At 43.1% G+C, this 16,486-nt stretch overlaps 1 protein-coding gene across 1 annotated transcript in view; it reads left to right on the forward strand.

Moving 5' to 3' along the window:
- Window positions 1-6,423: 6,423 nt before the first annotated feature.
- The window catches only part of CFAP58 (cilia and flagella associated protein 58), an 89,975-nt gene continuing 79,912 nt past the window's right edge, over window positions 6,424-16,486 (forward strand). Inside the window, exons 1-4 of the mRNA XM_032423374.1 lie at window positions 6,424-6,491; window positions 10,192-10,473; window positions 12,504-12,652; window positions 16,256-16,412. Coding sequence (XP_032279265.1) covers window positions 6,483-6,491; window positions 10,192-10,473; window positions 12,504-12,652; window positions 16,256-16,412 — 597 coding nt within the window. The 5' untranslated portion in view covers window positions 6,424-6,482. The remainder of the gene's footprint in view (window positions 6,492-10,191; window positions 10,474-12,503; window positions 12,653-16,255; window positions 16,413-16,486) is intronic.

Consider the following 16,486-nt stretch of genomic DNA (forward strand, 5'->3'; position numbering starts at 1 on the left):
ACCAACTGAATGAACCAGAGACCCCACAGTAATCTGACTGGGAGAAGCATGGTTGCTGTTCAGCCAAGAAAATGCAAGGCAGCTTGGATGACAGCGTGGTTGTGACACTATCATCCCCTTCTGGTAAAAATGATCTCCTGCAGGGGCAGATCGCCCACGGCTCCTACCCCATGGCCAATCTTTCAATCTTCCTGATAAATCTGCCTGAGCTTTGTCGCCTCCTCTGGTATCCAGAGGCGAGTTTGTGTGGAGACCCTTCGGGAACGGCTGTCAAATGCTCCACAAATGTTCTGTGGAGTTAGGTCTGCAGCAGGCTGGAAAAAGAGCAGATTAAAGGACTAAAATATGGCCCGCGCAGTTTTGGAGAGCACCGGCTAGCTGGGACTCTGTTCTGTCATCCAAGGTGAGCAGGGGGTCGGCTGATAAATGCTAACAATTTTCGGCAACACATGGGCTTTTAATCTTCTCAACAGCCTGGAGGAGAAATGTTAGATATGATGACTGGAGCAGTTTCTTCCCTCTTGTCTGGGGCCCCAAATACAGTTTTTAGATTTCATGGATACTAAATTCAAGCACCGTCACTAGAATGCCTGCATAAACAGCATTTGTGTTGGTCAGGGCTTTTGGGTTTTCGGGGGGTATAAGCAATGGAAACTAACTAGCTTAAAGAAATGAGGTGAATTTGTTAGGAGGTCGTATCTGGCAGAACTCAAGAGTGTAGGTGTTGCCGGGCCTCCTCAGGATTGTTACCAGTCTCTGAAGAGGCATCGACCACCAAGGAGGCCCCCTTCCCCGACTCTCTCTTCTTCTCTTGGGCCCGTGGATTCCCCTCCACGTTCATTTGCGTTATTCTTCCCTCTACGCAGCCTACCTTTCTATGCCTCTCCCAGGCTTCACATGCTCAGTTCCAGGCCCCAGCAATGAGTGGCTTGCAACTCTTGACCCCAATTATAGATCCCCAGGAAAAATAATGGAATTGACCTCATGTGGGTCAGGTCTCCACCCCGACGCTTTCCCCTATGGCCCCAGGGAGTCGGATAGGGCCATCTACAACATTTTGGCTTCTGGGAGGAACATACTTCCTGGTGGGAGTTACTAGTCTTAGAAAAGGGGGTTGTGGGCTGTGAGGACTCCCCTCTAAATTGCCTCCAGGACCTGTCTGATCCCTTAGAGGAGTAGGTTTCCTTTAGGACACACTTGCTTTGCATTGCAGGCTGGGAATTTCCATGTAGGACCACATCTCAGTGTTTCTTTCTGCTTTTCTGGAGTTTCACTTTATATCCTCGCTGGGTGCTACGGAGGAGGTGAGCGCTATGTATATAATGTGGTCCTTATTAATGAGTCACAACGCATAGCTTAGAAATCCTGGGAGGATACCGTGGGAGGCACTTACATCCAGGTTTAAACAAAGAGCTTTGCAGAGGTATTACAGTTCATGATCATTTATTCAAGTTATGTGATAGAGCGAATGGGTGTGTCCTTGGCTGTCCCTGGTCTTTGCGTTTGCAGCCACTTCTCTGCATTCACCCACACCCTCTTATCAACATTAGTGTCACTGGCCCCTGAGAGGGACCCCACCCTCCCTGTAGCAGGATTTTTGCATTCTTGTCTTGTTATCTGCCCAATGCTCCTTCCCATACTTGGGATTCCTTCTATTTTCTTCCATATCTCTAATCCATCTGTATCACTTAAGGTCAAGTTCAAGAACCATATCTACCATGTAGCTTTTCCTAATATGCCATCCTTCACTGTTCTTCCTTATTTTAGAATTCATTCAATAGACATTCACTTAGTCACTTCAATAGACATTCAATAGTTATAAACTGAGAGGAGTGATGGTCATTTATATTAGTTTGCTGGGCTGCCATAATAAAGTAACACTGACTGGGTGGCTTAAACAACAAGAAATTTATTTGCTCACAGTTCTGGAGGCTAGGAGACCAAGATCAAGGTGTCAGTGGGTCTGGTTTCTCTTCGTGGCTTGCAGATGGCCTTCTCACTATATCTTTTCCTCTGTGTACATGAATCCCTGGTGTCTCTTTGTGGTCCAAATTTCCTCTTTTTATAAGGACACAATTTAGATTGTTTTCAGCCCACTCTGATGGCCTTATTTTTACTCAATCACCTCTTTAAAGGCCCCATCTCCAAATATAGTCACATTCTGAGGTAAGTGAGGGTTAGGGCTTCAACATATGAATTTTAGGGGGACATAGTTCAGCCTGTAATACTAATGGAGATAGGGCTGAACAAGATATAAATGATCTTTGTCTTCTTGTTGTTTGATAGTCTAGTAGAGAAGATGGATATTAAGCAACCATTTCTGTGAATACATGATTAATTACCATTGTGGGAGGGTCCAAGAAGTAGAAAACATGATACTTATAAAGGTAATCTGGTGTTGAGGGCTGGTCACAAAAGATCTCCCTGAGAAAGTGAGGTCTGAAGCAAGGGTGAATGGGAGTCAGCCAGGTGAAGAGGGAGGCTTGAGTATACCGGACAGAAAGATCAGCCTCTGTGAACTCCAAGCAGTGGGAAAGAACATGACATATACAAGGAATTGAAAGAAGCCATTGGGGTCAGAAGTGAGCTATGGGAGAAGGCACCAGAAAGTCAAAGGGGCCAGATTACCCTTGATATTATATTCCGACATCCTCATTTCAGTGCTTAGCACATCCGGCCTTGGACTGGTTTAATATTTTTTTGTGTGGGGGAGGGGTGCCATACATGTTTTGCTTCTCCTTATGCTCCCATAGGACGAGATCCTTTCTTCAGCTCCTTTTATATTCTCCACAGTATGCAGCATAGGCTGGGCATATAGTAGATGCTCAATAAATAAATTAAGTGGATGTAATGAGAAATGGAATTGATAGAAGCACTCTTGCCTAAAATTAGGGGCTGACTCAATCTTGGTGGGCTGTTTCTCCTTGAGACTTTAAAAGGTGAGGACTTTTGGTAGTATGATGCCACCTAGTGCCCCTTTTTATTACAACAACAAAGGGGAGCAGGGGCCTCAGTAATCTGGAAAATTGGAAATGAAGCACTTTCTTTCATCAGCATAAATTAATTTGTCCAACCACCCATCCTGTCATCCATTCAGCCATCCAAGTTGATGTCCACTTGTAGCTCTTCCCTGTGAGTTCAGCGTGTCATGTTCCTTTCCATCTCCCGTGGATCCCTGATTTCCTTTGTTCTGGTCTTTTTGTCCCCATATTGTAAGTGCGGCTCTCACGTATCAGTATCTAGGTTGCCAGAGCACCCATAGTGCTCGCTGGTGACATGGCATGTTCTAGACCATCTAGACCATCATATAGTGTTAAAATTAATTGCAGATTTTCCTTTCTCTCTTTCCCCCAAAGCCAGACTGTGAATGCAAAAGGCAGTGTCTCTGTTTTCGTCAGCTCTGTGGTTCCTGTGGCCAGCCTTGTACCTACAATGTAGCCAGTGCTTAAAAAAAAGTGTTTTCTGGATTGAATTTCTGTCACCTTGGCAGGCTGTCTGCTTGTAAAATAATCCTTCAGGGGATTCTTGGGAAATGGGAAGACATATAGCACCACAACAGACTCCAGTACAAGATATAGGTGGCCAGGGCCCTCTAAATCTTTCTCTGTTGTTACGTACCTTCAGGAATGTTATGGAGTCTCTCTAGATCACGGTGGTCCCCACAACCTGATAGTCCCAGTGTACGATCAGGTCTCCTGTAAACACACAAAGCAGCCCGAGTCGTGTTGCCTGTCCTATGTTCACCTCATTTCTCTTAGCTTTGCTCGCAGTTTGGTTCAGCCTGCTTCTCCAGCTTCATCTGCCACCTCTCCCGTCACCTCCATGCGCATTATGCCTCAGCCATATTATGTCATGTTTGTCTACCAGATATACAGTCTCTGTTCATGAATGAGATATAATTGTGCAAATGTGAATTTTCCCCAAGTTCTTTCATAAATTCAGTAATGTTCCAATTAAGATTTCTCATGAGGAACTTGAAAAGCATCCTGAAAATTATAGGGGGTGATGGAGGTTCACGAGAAGCCAATGCAGTCTTGACAGAAGTAGGGGTGGGGGACTTCAGTCATGCCTTCAATCATGATGACTGGCTGCAAAACCATCATAATAAAACCTTGTGGTACTGGCACAGGAGCAAACCAGAGAGATCAGAACAGACCCATCTGTATGTGGGGACCAAGATGCTGAAAATGGGCACGCTCCACTGAGAAAAAAAAATTGGATCCTTATCTCACACCGTATGCAAAAGTGAACTCCAAATGGACTCAAGAACTGAATGCTAAAAAATAAAACTATGAAACTAATGGAAGAAAATGACAGAGAATACCTTTATGACCTTGGGGAGAGTTGAGAAAGACTTGCTAAATCATCTGAAAGAGCATAAAAAAAAAAAGAGATGAAGGACTACAAAATGAAGGATTATTGTCTTACAAAGGACATTACAAGCAAAGTTTCCAGTCTTTGAAAGCAGATTAATGTCCAGACTTTACAAAGACCTCTTGCAAATCAAATCAAAAAGAAAAAGAGCAATTGAAAAATAGACAAAGGCTATAAATAGACACTTCACAGAAGGGGACCCCAAGTGGCTTATAGATGTATGAAGAAATGTTCAATTTCACTAGTAGTGAGAGAGATGCAAAGTAAAACAAAAATATGTTGACACTACTTTCATGATAATTGACAGAATTTATCAAATTGGCTAATTAGATGAGTCAGGTTTTGCAAGGCACTTAGAACAGTATCTGGCACTTAGTAAACACTATGTGAGTGTTTATGAATAAACAAACTACCATGTGCTGGCAAGGCTGGGAGTGGGGGACAAGGCTATGCAGTGGGGCATAGTATAGGGCAGTAATTCTGGGGTGCAATCCAGCAGTACTTGGTGATGCAAGCCCAGGGCTTTTTCCGGGCGACTAGGCACCTTTGTGCCATTGGAGAATAGTTTCCACCACTAGGCAGATGAATTTGAAAAAGGCATACCCTCTGGATGGTTGTAACCTTCTAAGTTCATTACTTGATAGAGCTTTTATGGGAAGAAAAGGGCACATCTTCCTTCAGCAGGGCACATGACATAGGAAAGAGTAGAGACTGTGTTCTAACCTCACACGCCCCATGGCTGGATGTCTTTGTACAGGACAAATTGCATAACCCAATGCAATGGCCCTGTGCATCCCCTGTAACTTTATCTCATTCGTAGGCATATATTTCCTAGGAATATATAGTCTCATTCGTAGGCATATATTTCCTAGGAATTGCACATAGGTCCATAAAAGACCAGGGGCAAGGATGATTATTGCTGCATTGTTCGTGGTATTGGGAGAGGTGGAGGTAGCCTTGGTGTCCATTTGGGGAATGGAAGTCACATGTGTGGATGTCCAATATGGAATGCTATGCAGCAATCAGAAGTGATGAACTAGGATTGCAATACCAACTGCAAAAGGACAGATCCAGAAAAAGAATATGGAGTGAAAAAAAGTAGAAAATAAGATGATCCCTAAGTCCAATATCATTATCAAACATTTAAAAAATACACTAATAAAAGTGTGTACACTTTTCAAAAATACATATCCATGCACAGTAGCCTGAATAGCTATGGGACTGAGGAGAGATGGGAGTAAGGATGGGGATAAAGGGAAAAGATAAAACAAGAGAGGGGTCTTGCACATTTCATGAACCAAGTGGTTTACTCCAACTCTCTGTACCTGAAGGCTAAAGGGGATGGTGGAGGAGAGGGAGAAGAAGCGGTCTTGAGAAAGGAGCCCCAGATGAAAGGTAGCTTTTCACAACGTGGCTCCACATCCGTTTTCCTAGGGTGCTTCGAGCGCTGCACCCTATTTTTCTCACCACTGGTGACTAAACCCTTTGACAGCAGGGTCTGTGTTTTCTCTACCTTACTTTCCCCTCCGTGTCTTGCACACAGTAGCTGCTTCATTAGAGTTGAATTGACTCGAACTGAGATTATTTCTTGTTCCCGCCACCGAATCTTTGTCACGGAGAGCAAAGGGTGGCTGCCAGTCCTTCTAGAAGCCTTTGATCCACATTTCCATCTAAGCGTTAGTCCTCCGCAGGCCCTACCGGCCTCCGGGCCCTGCCCCACCGCCCTCTGCCCCACCGCCCTCTCTCCCCCGCACCTCTTGCACACCTTGGGATTCCGCCTAGCCTCTCAGAGGCCCCGCCCCTTCGCCTCCTTGGTCCCGCCCCATTCAGGGATATTTGCATATGCCTCTAAGGGACACTGCCCAAGCGCCCGCCCCAGAGGCCCCGCCCCTTTCGGTCCTCCTCCAGTTTCCCCAGAGGGCGCGGCGGTTGCCAGGCGACGGGAGGACGCGCCGAGCACTGGGTTTCTGCCCGCCCCCTGCGCTGGATACAAATAACTTGGCGCCCTTTTAGACGCTGGGGGACGTGCACAGCCCCTTCCTCAGACTCGGGCCCAGTTTCCGCGATCACCACAGCAGCCTCTGAGGCCACCCCCAGAGAGCGTCAGGATGGCCGAGGTCAGGAGTCAGTGCCCCTCTCTCTGTCGTTTCTCGCTCAACTCCTCCCCACCGTCCCTCTCCTACTGTCGACTTATCCCCTGTCACGTCCACTGATTCCGACATTCCCGCCATCAACATCTTATCCCCACCCGCAGCCTCACCCCATCCCTCTGTCTCGATGGTTCTGGCCCCTTTACCTCCTGTCTCTCCTTCAATTGGGTAGACACACCCCACCCCCAGTCTTAAAATTGGAGCTGTGTTAAACATAGTATGAAATTCATGAGTTTCCAGACTCGCACATGACAGGCACCCACCCCTAGATTTTGAGCCATAAGGTGATACCACAGGAGAGATACACACTGACTGGGGGGACCTGGAGGAAGGCTTCATAGATACCCACTGTCACCCTTATTCACTGATCCTTGTCCACCTGTCACACCACTATTCCCTATCATCTGATCACCTGCTGTGACACGTCTCCATTAAGCTCTTCACCCATCACCAATGCCCTGTGTCGTCATTGATCACTGTGTTAAAATCTTGTAGCGTCATTCACTCCCTGCACTTTGCAGTATACCCCATCCTTAGCCTCACTGATGAGGGGTCATTTCTGCAGCCCTTTATTGACCCTTTGTCCATTAGCACCCTCATTTGTAATTTGGACTATCTCAAGTCCCTGTCATCACTTGCTGGTCACAGTCCCCATTCACCATGGTCCTACCCTATTCCTCCATCACCCCATCAGAGTCCTCCCTCATCTCACCTGTCACCTGTCACCTGTCACAGGGTCAGTCCCAACCAGGGTTCGTTACATAATTGGTGGGGCTCAATGAAAAATGAAAATGCAGAGCCCCTTGTTAACAAATTATTAAGAATTTCAAATTCTTAAACCAAGGGTGGGGCTTATTGAGCAAGGGGCCCTGTGCACCCTCGCAGTTTGTGTGCCCACGAAACCAGCCTCATCCCCGCTTCTCTCATCACCATCACACTCCCATTCTATTCTACTTCCTTCTACCTCCTCTACACCATTCACATCCCTCATCATTCCGTCTCCTCCTCCACATCTAGTCTCCCCTTATAAGCTCCATCTTCCTGTCGGCAAAGCTCCCTCCTTCCCTTAGCATACAATCCCCTTCCCACCCTCCTCTTCTTCACTCCTGGGCTCCTCACTCTCATGTCCCTCTCACATCCACACAGTGGTGTCCACCATACTCACCCCGTGACCCTCGCTTGTTCATGTCCCTTTCCTCCCTATCTCCTCCTCCTGTGCCTTCTAGCTCTCCTTTATTTGTCCCTTTATTTGCTTTTGAGCATTCCCTCCTTTTCTCCCTCGCTGGTCATCTTGGTTCATTTCATTCTTCTTTGTTCTCCACACATAAGCCCCAGATACCAACACCATGAACAAATTATTTCCTGGTCTCCCTTCCCCTTCATGATCTCCTCTCATTTCTTTCCTTTTTCTATTTTTCTTCTCGCTCGATGTCAGCCAGGTTTTCCTTACCTCTGCTTTCACAAGTCTCCATTAACACTGTGGCCTCATTTATCACTGCAGCTCTCCTGTCCTTTTTCCTTGTCATTTTCCCACTGATTGGTATTCCCAGCACCTAGAACAGTGCCTGGCAGATAGTAAACCCTCAAAAGATAGGTATTGAATGAAGGAACATCACAGTTCTTTTCTGACTGGTTCATGTTAAAATGGTGCTTCCAAAACAGATACCATTATAGGCTCTGAGAGTGTAGACACCAACTGGTTATTGGTCACAGCTCAGAGACTATTTTTGCTGTGCTTTTAGTAGCAATATATTTTTAAAATGAAATGTGAACAAATCTGCTCATAAAAGTACTTTCTAAAAACTTTGCTTTCTTTGATATTTTTCCATTCCTGTGCTAAGTGCCAGGTGTACAGGGAAAACCTAGTCAGCAAACAAATCATTAGGCTAGTGATCAAGTGTTGACATTAATACCATTTACAGGGGTGGAGTTGAGAACATTGCCATGATACATTTTGGTGTGTGCTGATGTTTAGCATCAGCAAGGGGAAAACACAGGGCAGCAGAAGCACCATATTTTCTTAATACGATTTTTCTCTCCTTTGTGGAATTGCTGTATTGTGATGTTGGCAATAAGCTGCTTTTAGTTGGGAAGAAAACCTCTGTTGAGTTTAACATTAGCAGTAATGTTGTTATGCAAAATGTTATAGATATGCTTGTTACTCCACATCTATTTTAAGATGTGGATTCTTTTGCTTGGGTGTCATCTTTCGAAATGAGCAGTACAAGTGTTTTTGAAAACCCAAAATATGTAGACTTTCTCTATATTGGGCAAGATGGGCTCGTCAAGGGGGAAGGTAAACAAGATTGCTTACCCTAAATCTGCAGGGTGTATTTAAATATTACTTTCTTTGGGGGATTAGAGAAATCATCTCAGTTGATTTCTTTGATTAGAGATAGAGTGTTGATGTTGAAGCTCTTTTTAGGGTAGAGTATCAAAGCATAATGTTGCATACATAAATAAGGCCTTTCAAACCTTATCAGTTCCAAAGTCTTGAGTGGGTCTGTGTGGCCTACAGATTAATCCACTCCATAGCCCTTAGAATTCCACTCAAGACCTCTAGTCTGTCCTTAACTCCCTATCTAGTCTTCTCTTTTCTTCTCCCTGTCATACTCCTTACACTTTAGCCAACGTGAGCTTCTTAACCAATCTCAAATCCTGGATACTGCTGGGCCCTGAGCGTTTGTTCAAGCTTTGCAGTGGGCCAGGCATACCTTTTCTCTCCATATTCACCCGTGAACGTTTCGCTTTCCCTTCTGGGCCTGCTCAAATACCACCTCCTTTAGGAAATTTGCTTTCATTCTTGCTGCTGGGAGTAGTTTCCACTTTCCTATAGGTCCCTTGTAGAATTTTGAATCCATTTTATGGCAGGTATCAAGAATTCTCATTTCTTTAGTGTTAAGGGTTGAATCTGTCCCCCAGAAAGGTATGTAGAAGTTCTACCCCCACTACTGTAAATGTGACTTTGTTTGGAAGACAGACACAGGTATGTCTGGACTTTTAAAAAAAAATAATTTGTTGTCTAGCTGAGCATAGGAAGCGAATCTGGAGAAGGCCTGTGAGCATGGCACAGGGGGTATCTCAATATACTTGTGGAGGTGACCTCACCTATTTATTTTAAGAGATAAAAAAGATGGAATATCTTTTAGGAGACTATTCCATATTTCAGGTGGGGTTCATTGTGAGTATGTGTGATTTCATGGTATCGACACCAAAATCTCCTTATAACTGACCATGAGATGCCATGGCTTATCTCTGCATTCCCGGGGGCAGTAAGAAGCAGAATGAAGTGAAGACAAATCAGGGCTTGGCATAATCATAAGAGCTATAAAAATTTATTGGGTGCCTCCTGTTTGCCAGGCACGTGGCCAAGTGTTTAACATGAATGATCCTATTTGATCTGCTCTTTGACACCATGTGGTAGGAAATATTACTATTATATAGATATAATATATTATCATTATATTATAAATATTATTACCCTAAGACACATGTGTACATATATACATGCATCAGGGGATGAACAAGATGTCTTTCCATCATATAGTCTTGTCAGTGGCCTTTTATTTTGGGTTGGTGAAGGTCTTTATAGCTAATAACAGCAATCCCTGAATAGGAATGGTATACACGTTGCAATACTCATTCCCCTTCCTGATCTTTTGTACAGGAAAAGAGTGACAAACTAGCGCTGGAAGAAACTGCATTTGAAGAAATGGAAAGGGATTTTCAGGAGGTTCTCAATGAACTTTCAGGGGACAAAAGTCTGGAGAAATTTAGAATGGAATATGAGAAGCTTCATGCTGTCATGAAAAAGTCTTACGACAATGAAAAGCGTCTGATGGCCAAATGCAGAGAGCTAAATGCAGAGATTGTGGTTAATTCCGCGAAGGTCGCCACTGCCCTGAAGCTCTCCCAGGATGATCAGACCACCATTGCATCCCTGAAGAAGGTCGGTGATCTTGTAGAAACAAACCGAGGCAGAGGGGCCATAAACGCATCCTATATTTAAAACGTCTTTCTTTCCTTATATTGGCAACTCTAGGCTGGTAGTAAATGAGTTATTAAGTAAAAATTTACATGATTTATATATTCATTAAGCCTAGGGAATAATGTTCATTTTCAAAGGAAATAATTAACCTGGGTGAATTTCACTATGCAGAAAATAATGTAGAACCTTACTGGCTTGGGTTTCTAAGAAATACTGGGTTAGCAAAAAGAATTAGAGGTAAGTAAGTGTAATATTAGGGACCTCGGTATGTCTTGTTTGATACAAGATGAGTAATTAGATATCTCATGATGATAGCTTGTTAAGAATTTTTTTAAAAGGATGTTTTCATGTTTTTGCTCTTCCCACTGCTTTGGGGGAAATTACCTTGAGAATTCCTAGATAGTAATTTTCATGATCTTCCTTCCTCCTTAATCCTCCCAGTTCCTCATAATGGGAGACCAGGGATTCAGTCTGGGGGATATTGAGAAAGTATGGCTCCGTTTTACCCTTTATTTTTTCACTCTCAAGTGTGTTGCATTATTTTGAGGGTAAAATGTAAATGTTACTTGTTGACCTCAGGGTGATAAAAGGTTAAGAGATTTTAATTTATAATTAAAACCCTAGCGATGAGAAATAACTCATGAACTTTTTTAGATAAGTCCCTTCATATCATACAATGAAACATCACCCAATTTAAATGAATTTCCAAGACCAGTGCAAGTTATGACATCTGTTGTCTTAGAAATGACCTTTTTTAAAGTGCCATTTTCTCTCCATCGTCATTTTCTTCTTTTTGCCGAAAAACCAATAAAAGAAGGCTTTAATTCTTCTTATGATGAGAAAGAAACCATTTTTATTGTAAATTAAAAAACTGGAAATGGAAGTCGCGAACAGATTAAAATATAATTGGTGATTGATTGGGACAAAGCTTCATATAATCATGTTTTCACTTAAATATCCTTCATTTGTTTTGCTGAAAATAGTACGTATGGTTGCTACAAAAAAAAAATACCCCATAATTGTTTTGAATCACTAAATTATGTGAAGTTACCCAAGACTCCCCTCTCTCTCTCTAACGTAAGAGTGGGCACGAATTTATGGAAATCCTCTCTTCCACTCATTTTATGCCTTGTCAACAGGAAAGTGGAGTATTGTCACCTTGAGTTTATAGGTTCTTACCTATAGAAAGGACTCACATTCCACTGGACAAAATTTTGCAAGAAAACTTTGCAAGAAAACTCAAGGCTGTTGCAACACTTACTATGCTTTGTTCGCTTATCTGAACGCTGTAATTCCCTTCTAAGTAGTTATGTTAATATTCCAGATTGCATTTCATAACAGCAAGAAAGCCCAAAATGCTTGAGTTGTTTCCACTCCCAGCGAGGGACTTTGTTTTCCCCCTCCCCGAAGGCCTGGGCGTGGGTTTCTGGAATGGGAATGACCAAGGCTGTTGTGTGCAATTACATGACAGCGAAGACCACCTTGCTCTGAATTGTTCTAAAGCCAACATCGCCGTCCAGGACCACTTACTTGGGATCTGAGGACAAAACAGATTTTTTTTTTTTAATTTGGAATCTATGAGGACCTTCACATTCAGGGCTTGGATCCAAGGCCACTCCTGATCTTTTTTTTTTTTTTCCTCCAAAAATATCTGGGCTTGGAAAGCACATAAACTTTCCTTTTAAATTTAAATTTAAATTTAAATTTAAATTTTGTAAACCTATCTCAACATCAGAAATATCCCCCTAGTTACAGCAGCCCTTGCAGGATGTGAGCCAGGAACTCCCTAAAGCTGCTGTTCAGGATCCACTAGCTCATGTTGAGCAATTCAGTAAGTCAATATAAACGGAATGCATAATGTATAATATGTAACCTTCTTTCCCCATAAATGACTACTATATTGGAGTTGTTTTATTATTCTATTTGCTCAGTTTATCTTGCATCTGGATCCTAGTTTGGTTTTTCTCACTGATGTCCCGTGGCCCATATAGGAAATCGAAAAGGCCTGGAAGATGGTGGACTCAGCCTATGACAAAGAGCAGAAGGCAAAGGAGACGATCCTTGCCCTGAAAGAGGAAATAGTGAACCTAACCAAACTAGTGGAGCAGGGGTCTGGACTGTCCATGGACCAGGATAGCAAGTAGGTCATGACTTTTTTTTTTTTTAAAGATTTTATTTATTTATTTGACAGAGAGAGACACAGCGAGAGAAGGAACACAAGCAGGGGGAATGGGAGAGGGGGAAGCAGGCTTCCCGCTGAGCAGGGAGCCCGGTGCCGGGCTCGATCCCAGGACCCTGGGATCATGACCTGAGCGGAAGGCAGATGCTTAACGACTGAGCCACCCAGACGCCCCTAGGTCATGACTTCTTGATGGATGTTGAACTTGCTTTTGTAGAGGCCCCCTTCTTGGGCAGATGACCTGGGGCTTGCAGCGTCACCTGGAATGTTCTTTGTGATACGAGAGTCTCCTTCTGTGGTGATTTCCTGGAGGTTGTTTTCCATCTATTGCTATTTTTTGTTTTTGATGCTCCCTTTCTCCATACCCAAGAACTCCTAATTTGTGGTTATATTAAACTTCCGGCTCTGCAGAAATATGTACTACAATTTCAAAATGAGTAAATATTTTAGGCTTCTTTCTTTCAAACTTGTGAGGAATGGAACTGGCTGCTTTTTTGCTCTGATTTCCAGCTTCTTCTCCAACCCCCCAACTCCCATGATTAGTCCCATCACCATCCTTCCTACTTCTCAGGTTCTAGGCCATTAAACAGGTTCTAGGCCTTTATCCCTTAAAGCTTCATCTTTTTTTTTAAATTAACATATAATGTATTACTTGTTTCAGGGGTACAGGTCTGTGATTCATCAGTCTTACACAATTCACAGCGCTCACAATAGCACATACCCTCCCCATTGTCCATCACCCAGCCACCCCTTCCCTCCCACACCCCTCTGTTCCAGCAACCCTCAGTTTGTTTCCTGAGATTAAGAGTCTTTTATGGTTTGTCTCCCTGTCTGGTTTCATCTTGCTTCATTTTTCCCTCCCTTCCCCTATGATCCTCTGTCTTGTTTCTCAAATTCCACATATCAGTGAGATCATATGATAATTGTCTTTCTCTGATTGACTTATTTTGTTTAGCATAATACCCTCTAGTTCCATCCATGTCGTTGCAAATGGCAAGGTTTCATTTTTTGATGGCAGCATAATATTCCATTGTGTATATGTGTATATATATACATATATATACACCACATCTTCTTTATCCATTCATCTGTTGATGGACATCTAGGCTCTTTCCATAGTTTGGCTATTGTGGACATTGCTGCCTTAAAGCTTCATCTTGTTGATTCTCTCTTTTAAGCCTCATTTCTGTCTTTCCCTGCTCCCTATCAGCAGCGCTAGTGCTTTGCTTTGGGCCCCACATTCTCTGCTGGATTTGGTGATGGACATCTCACTGGTCTCCCTGCCTTCAAGGAGACATCTCCCCTCTGCACTATCTTCCATATATAAGATTTAGGCTTCTGAAACATGTACCTGTGTGCTTCTATCTCCAGTACATGTTCCAAACACCTTCAATAGCTTCCCATTCCCAAAGGATGCAGCCTAGTCTTGAACATGTCTTTCAGGGCCCTGCATAGATCTGCCCGTCAACCTTGCTAGATTCATGTCCAGAAAAACCATGCTTGCTTATGCCTCCACACCTTTGAACATGCTGTTTTCTATGCCAAGAATGTTTTTGCTTCCTTTTGCCACACAGTAAACAACTATGGACCATTCGAGACCTATCTCAAACACCATCTTAACTGCATCACTCTCAGCATCTCTGTTTCAACCTCCTTCCCACCCGTAGAACCAATATGTAAGCATGAGAATCACTGTGTTCTCTGTTTCCATAGAACCCAAACAACATCTATCTCAAGTATGGCACTGATCACATTGTATTGAAATTATTTGTTGATATGCTTCACTACTCATTAGGCTGTGAACTCTTTGAAGGAAGACACCTTTACTTTCCCTTTAGAAGTCTAGCACTGTGCAGGGCATGCAAAACCTTGCATTAATTAATGAGTCAGGAATGAGCACACACACTTCGTTAGCCATTTTTAACCATATCTAACTGGTGTCTAGGTTTCTCATACTTTCTAGGTGCATTTATCCAACGTTGAGAGATGGTTCTAAGTGCAGGCATTGGGGGAGAGAAAAGGAAAAACTAACAGAAGATGCAGTGTCCATAATAAGAGTCTCATGCTCTACCGACTGAGCTAGCCAGGTACATGCAGTGTCCATAATAACGAGCTCTATTTTCTCATTAAAAAAGTCAAAGTCAAGCGTCATCACAGCAACTACTGAAGAGCAATGTGAGGGAACTGATCAGTTAGGGGGAGTATTTTTTTGAAAGATTTTTATTTATTTATTTGAGAGAGACAGAGAGAGAGAGAGAGAGTGGGCACGAGTGGAGAGAGGGGCAGAAGGAGAGGCAGAGGAGGAAGCAGACTCCCCACAGAGTGTGGAGCCTGATGCAGGGCTCGATCCCAGGACCCCAAGATCATGATCTGAGCCAAAGTGAGAAGCTTAACTGACTGAGACACCCAGGCACCCCAGTTAGGGGGAGCATTAAAGAGAATTGGAACACGGTGAGGAGGAGAACTGAAGACAGTATCCAGGCCAGAATTTCATCTTCAAGAATGCACTTAGGTGTAGCTGTCTTCATAGTAACCTTAGAATTCAAGGGTTTGTTTCTGGAGAAGAAGCTGAATGTGGTCTTGAAGTTTCCTTATTAAGCAGTTATGTTCTATCAAAGTTATTGGTAAATAAATATTGTCAGATTACTGTGCTTCCAACAGTTGTTTGATGACTGTCAGTGGCAAGTGCTTCAAGTGCAAGTTCTCTGCTTTCTTGGCTCTCACGTAGCTGCCTTGCTCTAGACCTTAATTCCGCAGCACATAGTCTTTCTACTTTCAAAACACTAATTCTGTGGAAAGTCATGCCAAATCATACATAATGGTTTTTGAGATGTGGAAGTAACTGGTTTACAATTCAAATCAACAGATATTATCACATACTCTCTAAAAACTGGCATATGAATGATTTTCCAAATTTTGTTCTTGGGAACATTTCATTTGGGTTGCATCCCTTTGGGAGAAACTAATCTCTGGGTGAATGGATAGAAAACCGGTGATGTGTATTATTTGCTTAAGTGTGCCTCATTTTGACTTTATGGCTGTGATCATAGCCCTCCACTGGATATATTAACCAAATAATGTCTTAAATTAACATCTCCTTAGGGTTAATTACAAGAGTTGACAATAGCCGTGTAGTCTTACTGTAACAAATTCAAATAATACAGAGGCATGGAAACTAAGGAGTAAAAATCATCCCTCCAACTCTTCCAACCTGATATTCCACTTTTCAGAGATAACCAGTTACAAGTTTCAGTCTATTTTTCTGGACTGCTATAAAAATGTCTGTAAAACACATACACACACGTATACACAGACACTATAATTATTTAAAGATAAGAAAAGGGATCATATTATGTATATTATTATTGGAACTTCTTTTTCAGTTAACAGCTCACAAGCAGCTACCATGTGCATGGTCAGGGCATAACGATCTTTCTCTTTCACACCTGAATAGTGTTAGTCCTTGACACGAAGTCTTGCCCATGAACACAAGCTCAGAGGGTGATAAGGAGGACTCCTGAGCAGATGGCCTTTTAGCCTGATTCCTGTGTTCTTCTTTTTTAGTATCCAAGATTTACTGAAGTTCAAAGAAGAAGTGACCAAGGAGCGAGACCAGCTCTTGTCTGAAGTGGTGAAATTACGAGAGTCCTTAGCTCAGACCACTGAACAGCAGCAGGAAACGGAGCGGTGCAGAGAAGAGGCAGAGCAGGCCATCAGTCAGGTCTGTTCTGCCACGGAGGGCAAGATGAAAGAACATTACCTTCCAGAAGTCCTTCCCATCTTGTTCCTCTGTTA

This window comes from Phoca vitulina, unplaced genomic scaffold, assembly GCF_004348235.1.
Source record: "Phoca vitulina isolate PV1807 unplaced genomic scaffold, GSC_HSeal_1.0 scaffold28, whole genome shotgun sequence".
NCBI lineage: Eukaryota > Metazoa > Chordata > Mammalia > Carnivora > Phocidae > Phoca > Phoca vitulina.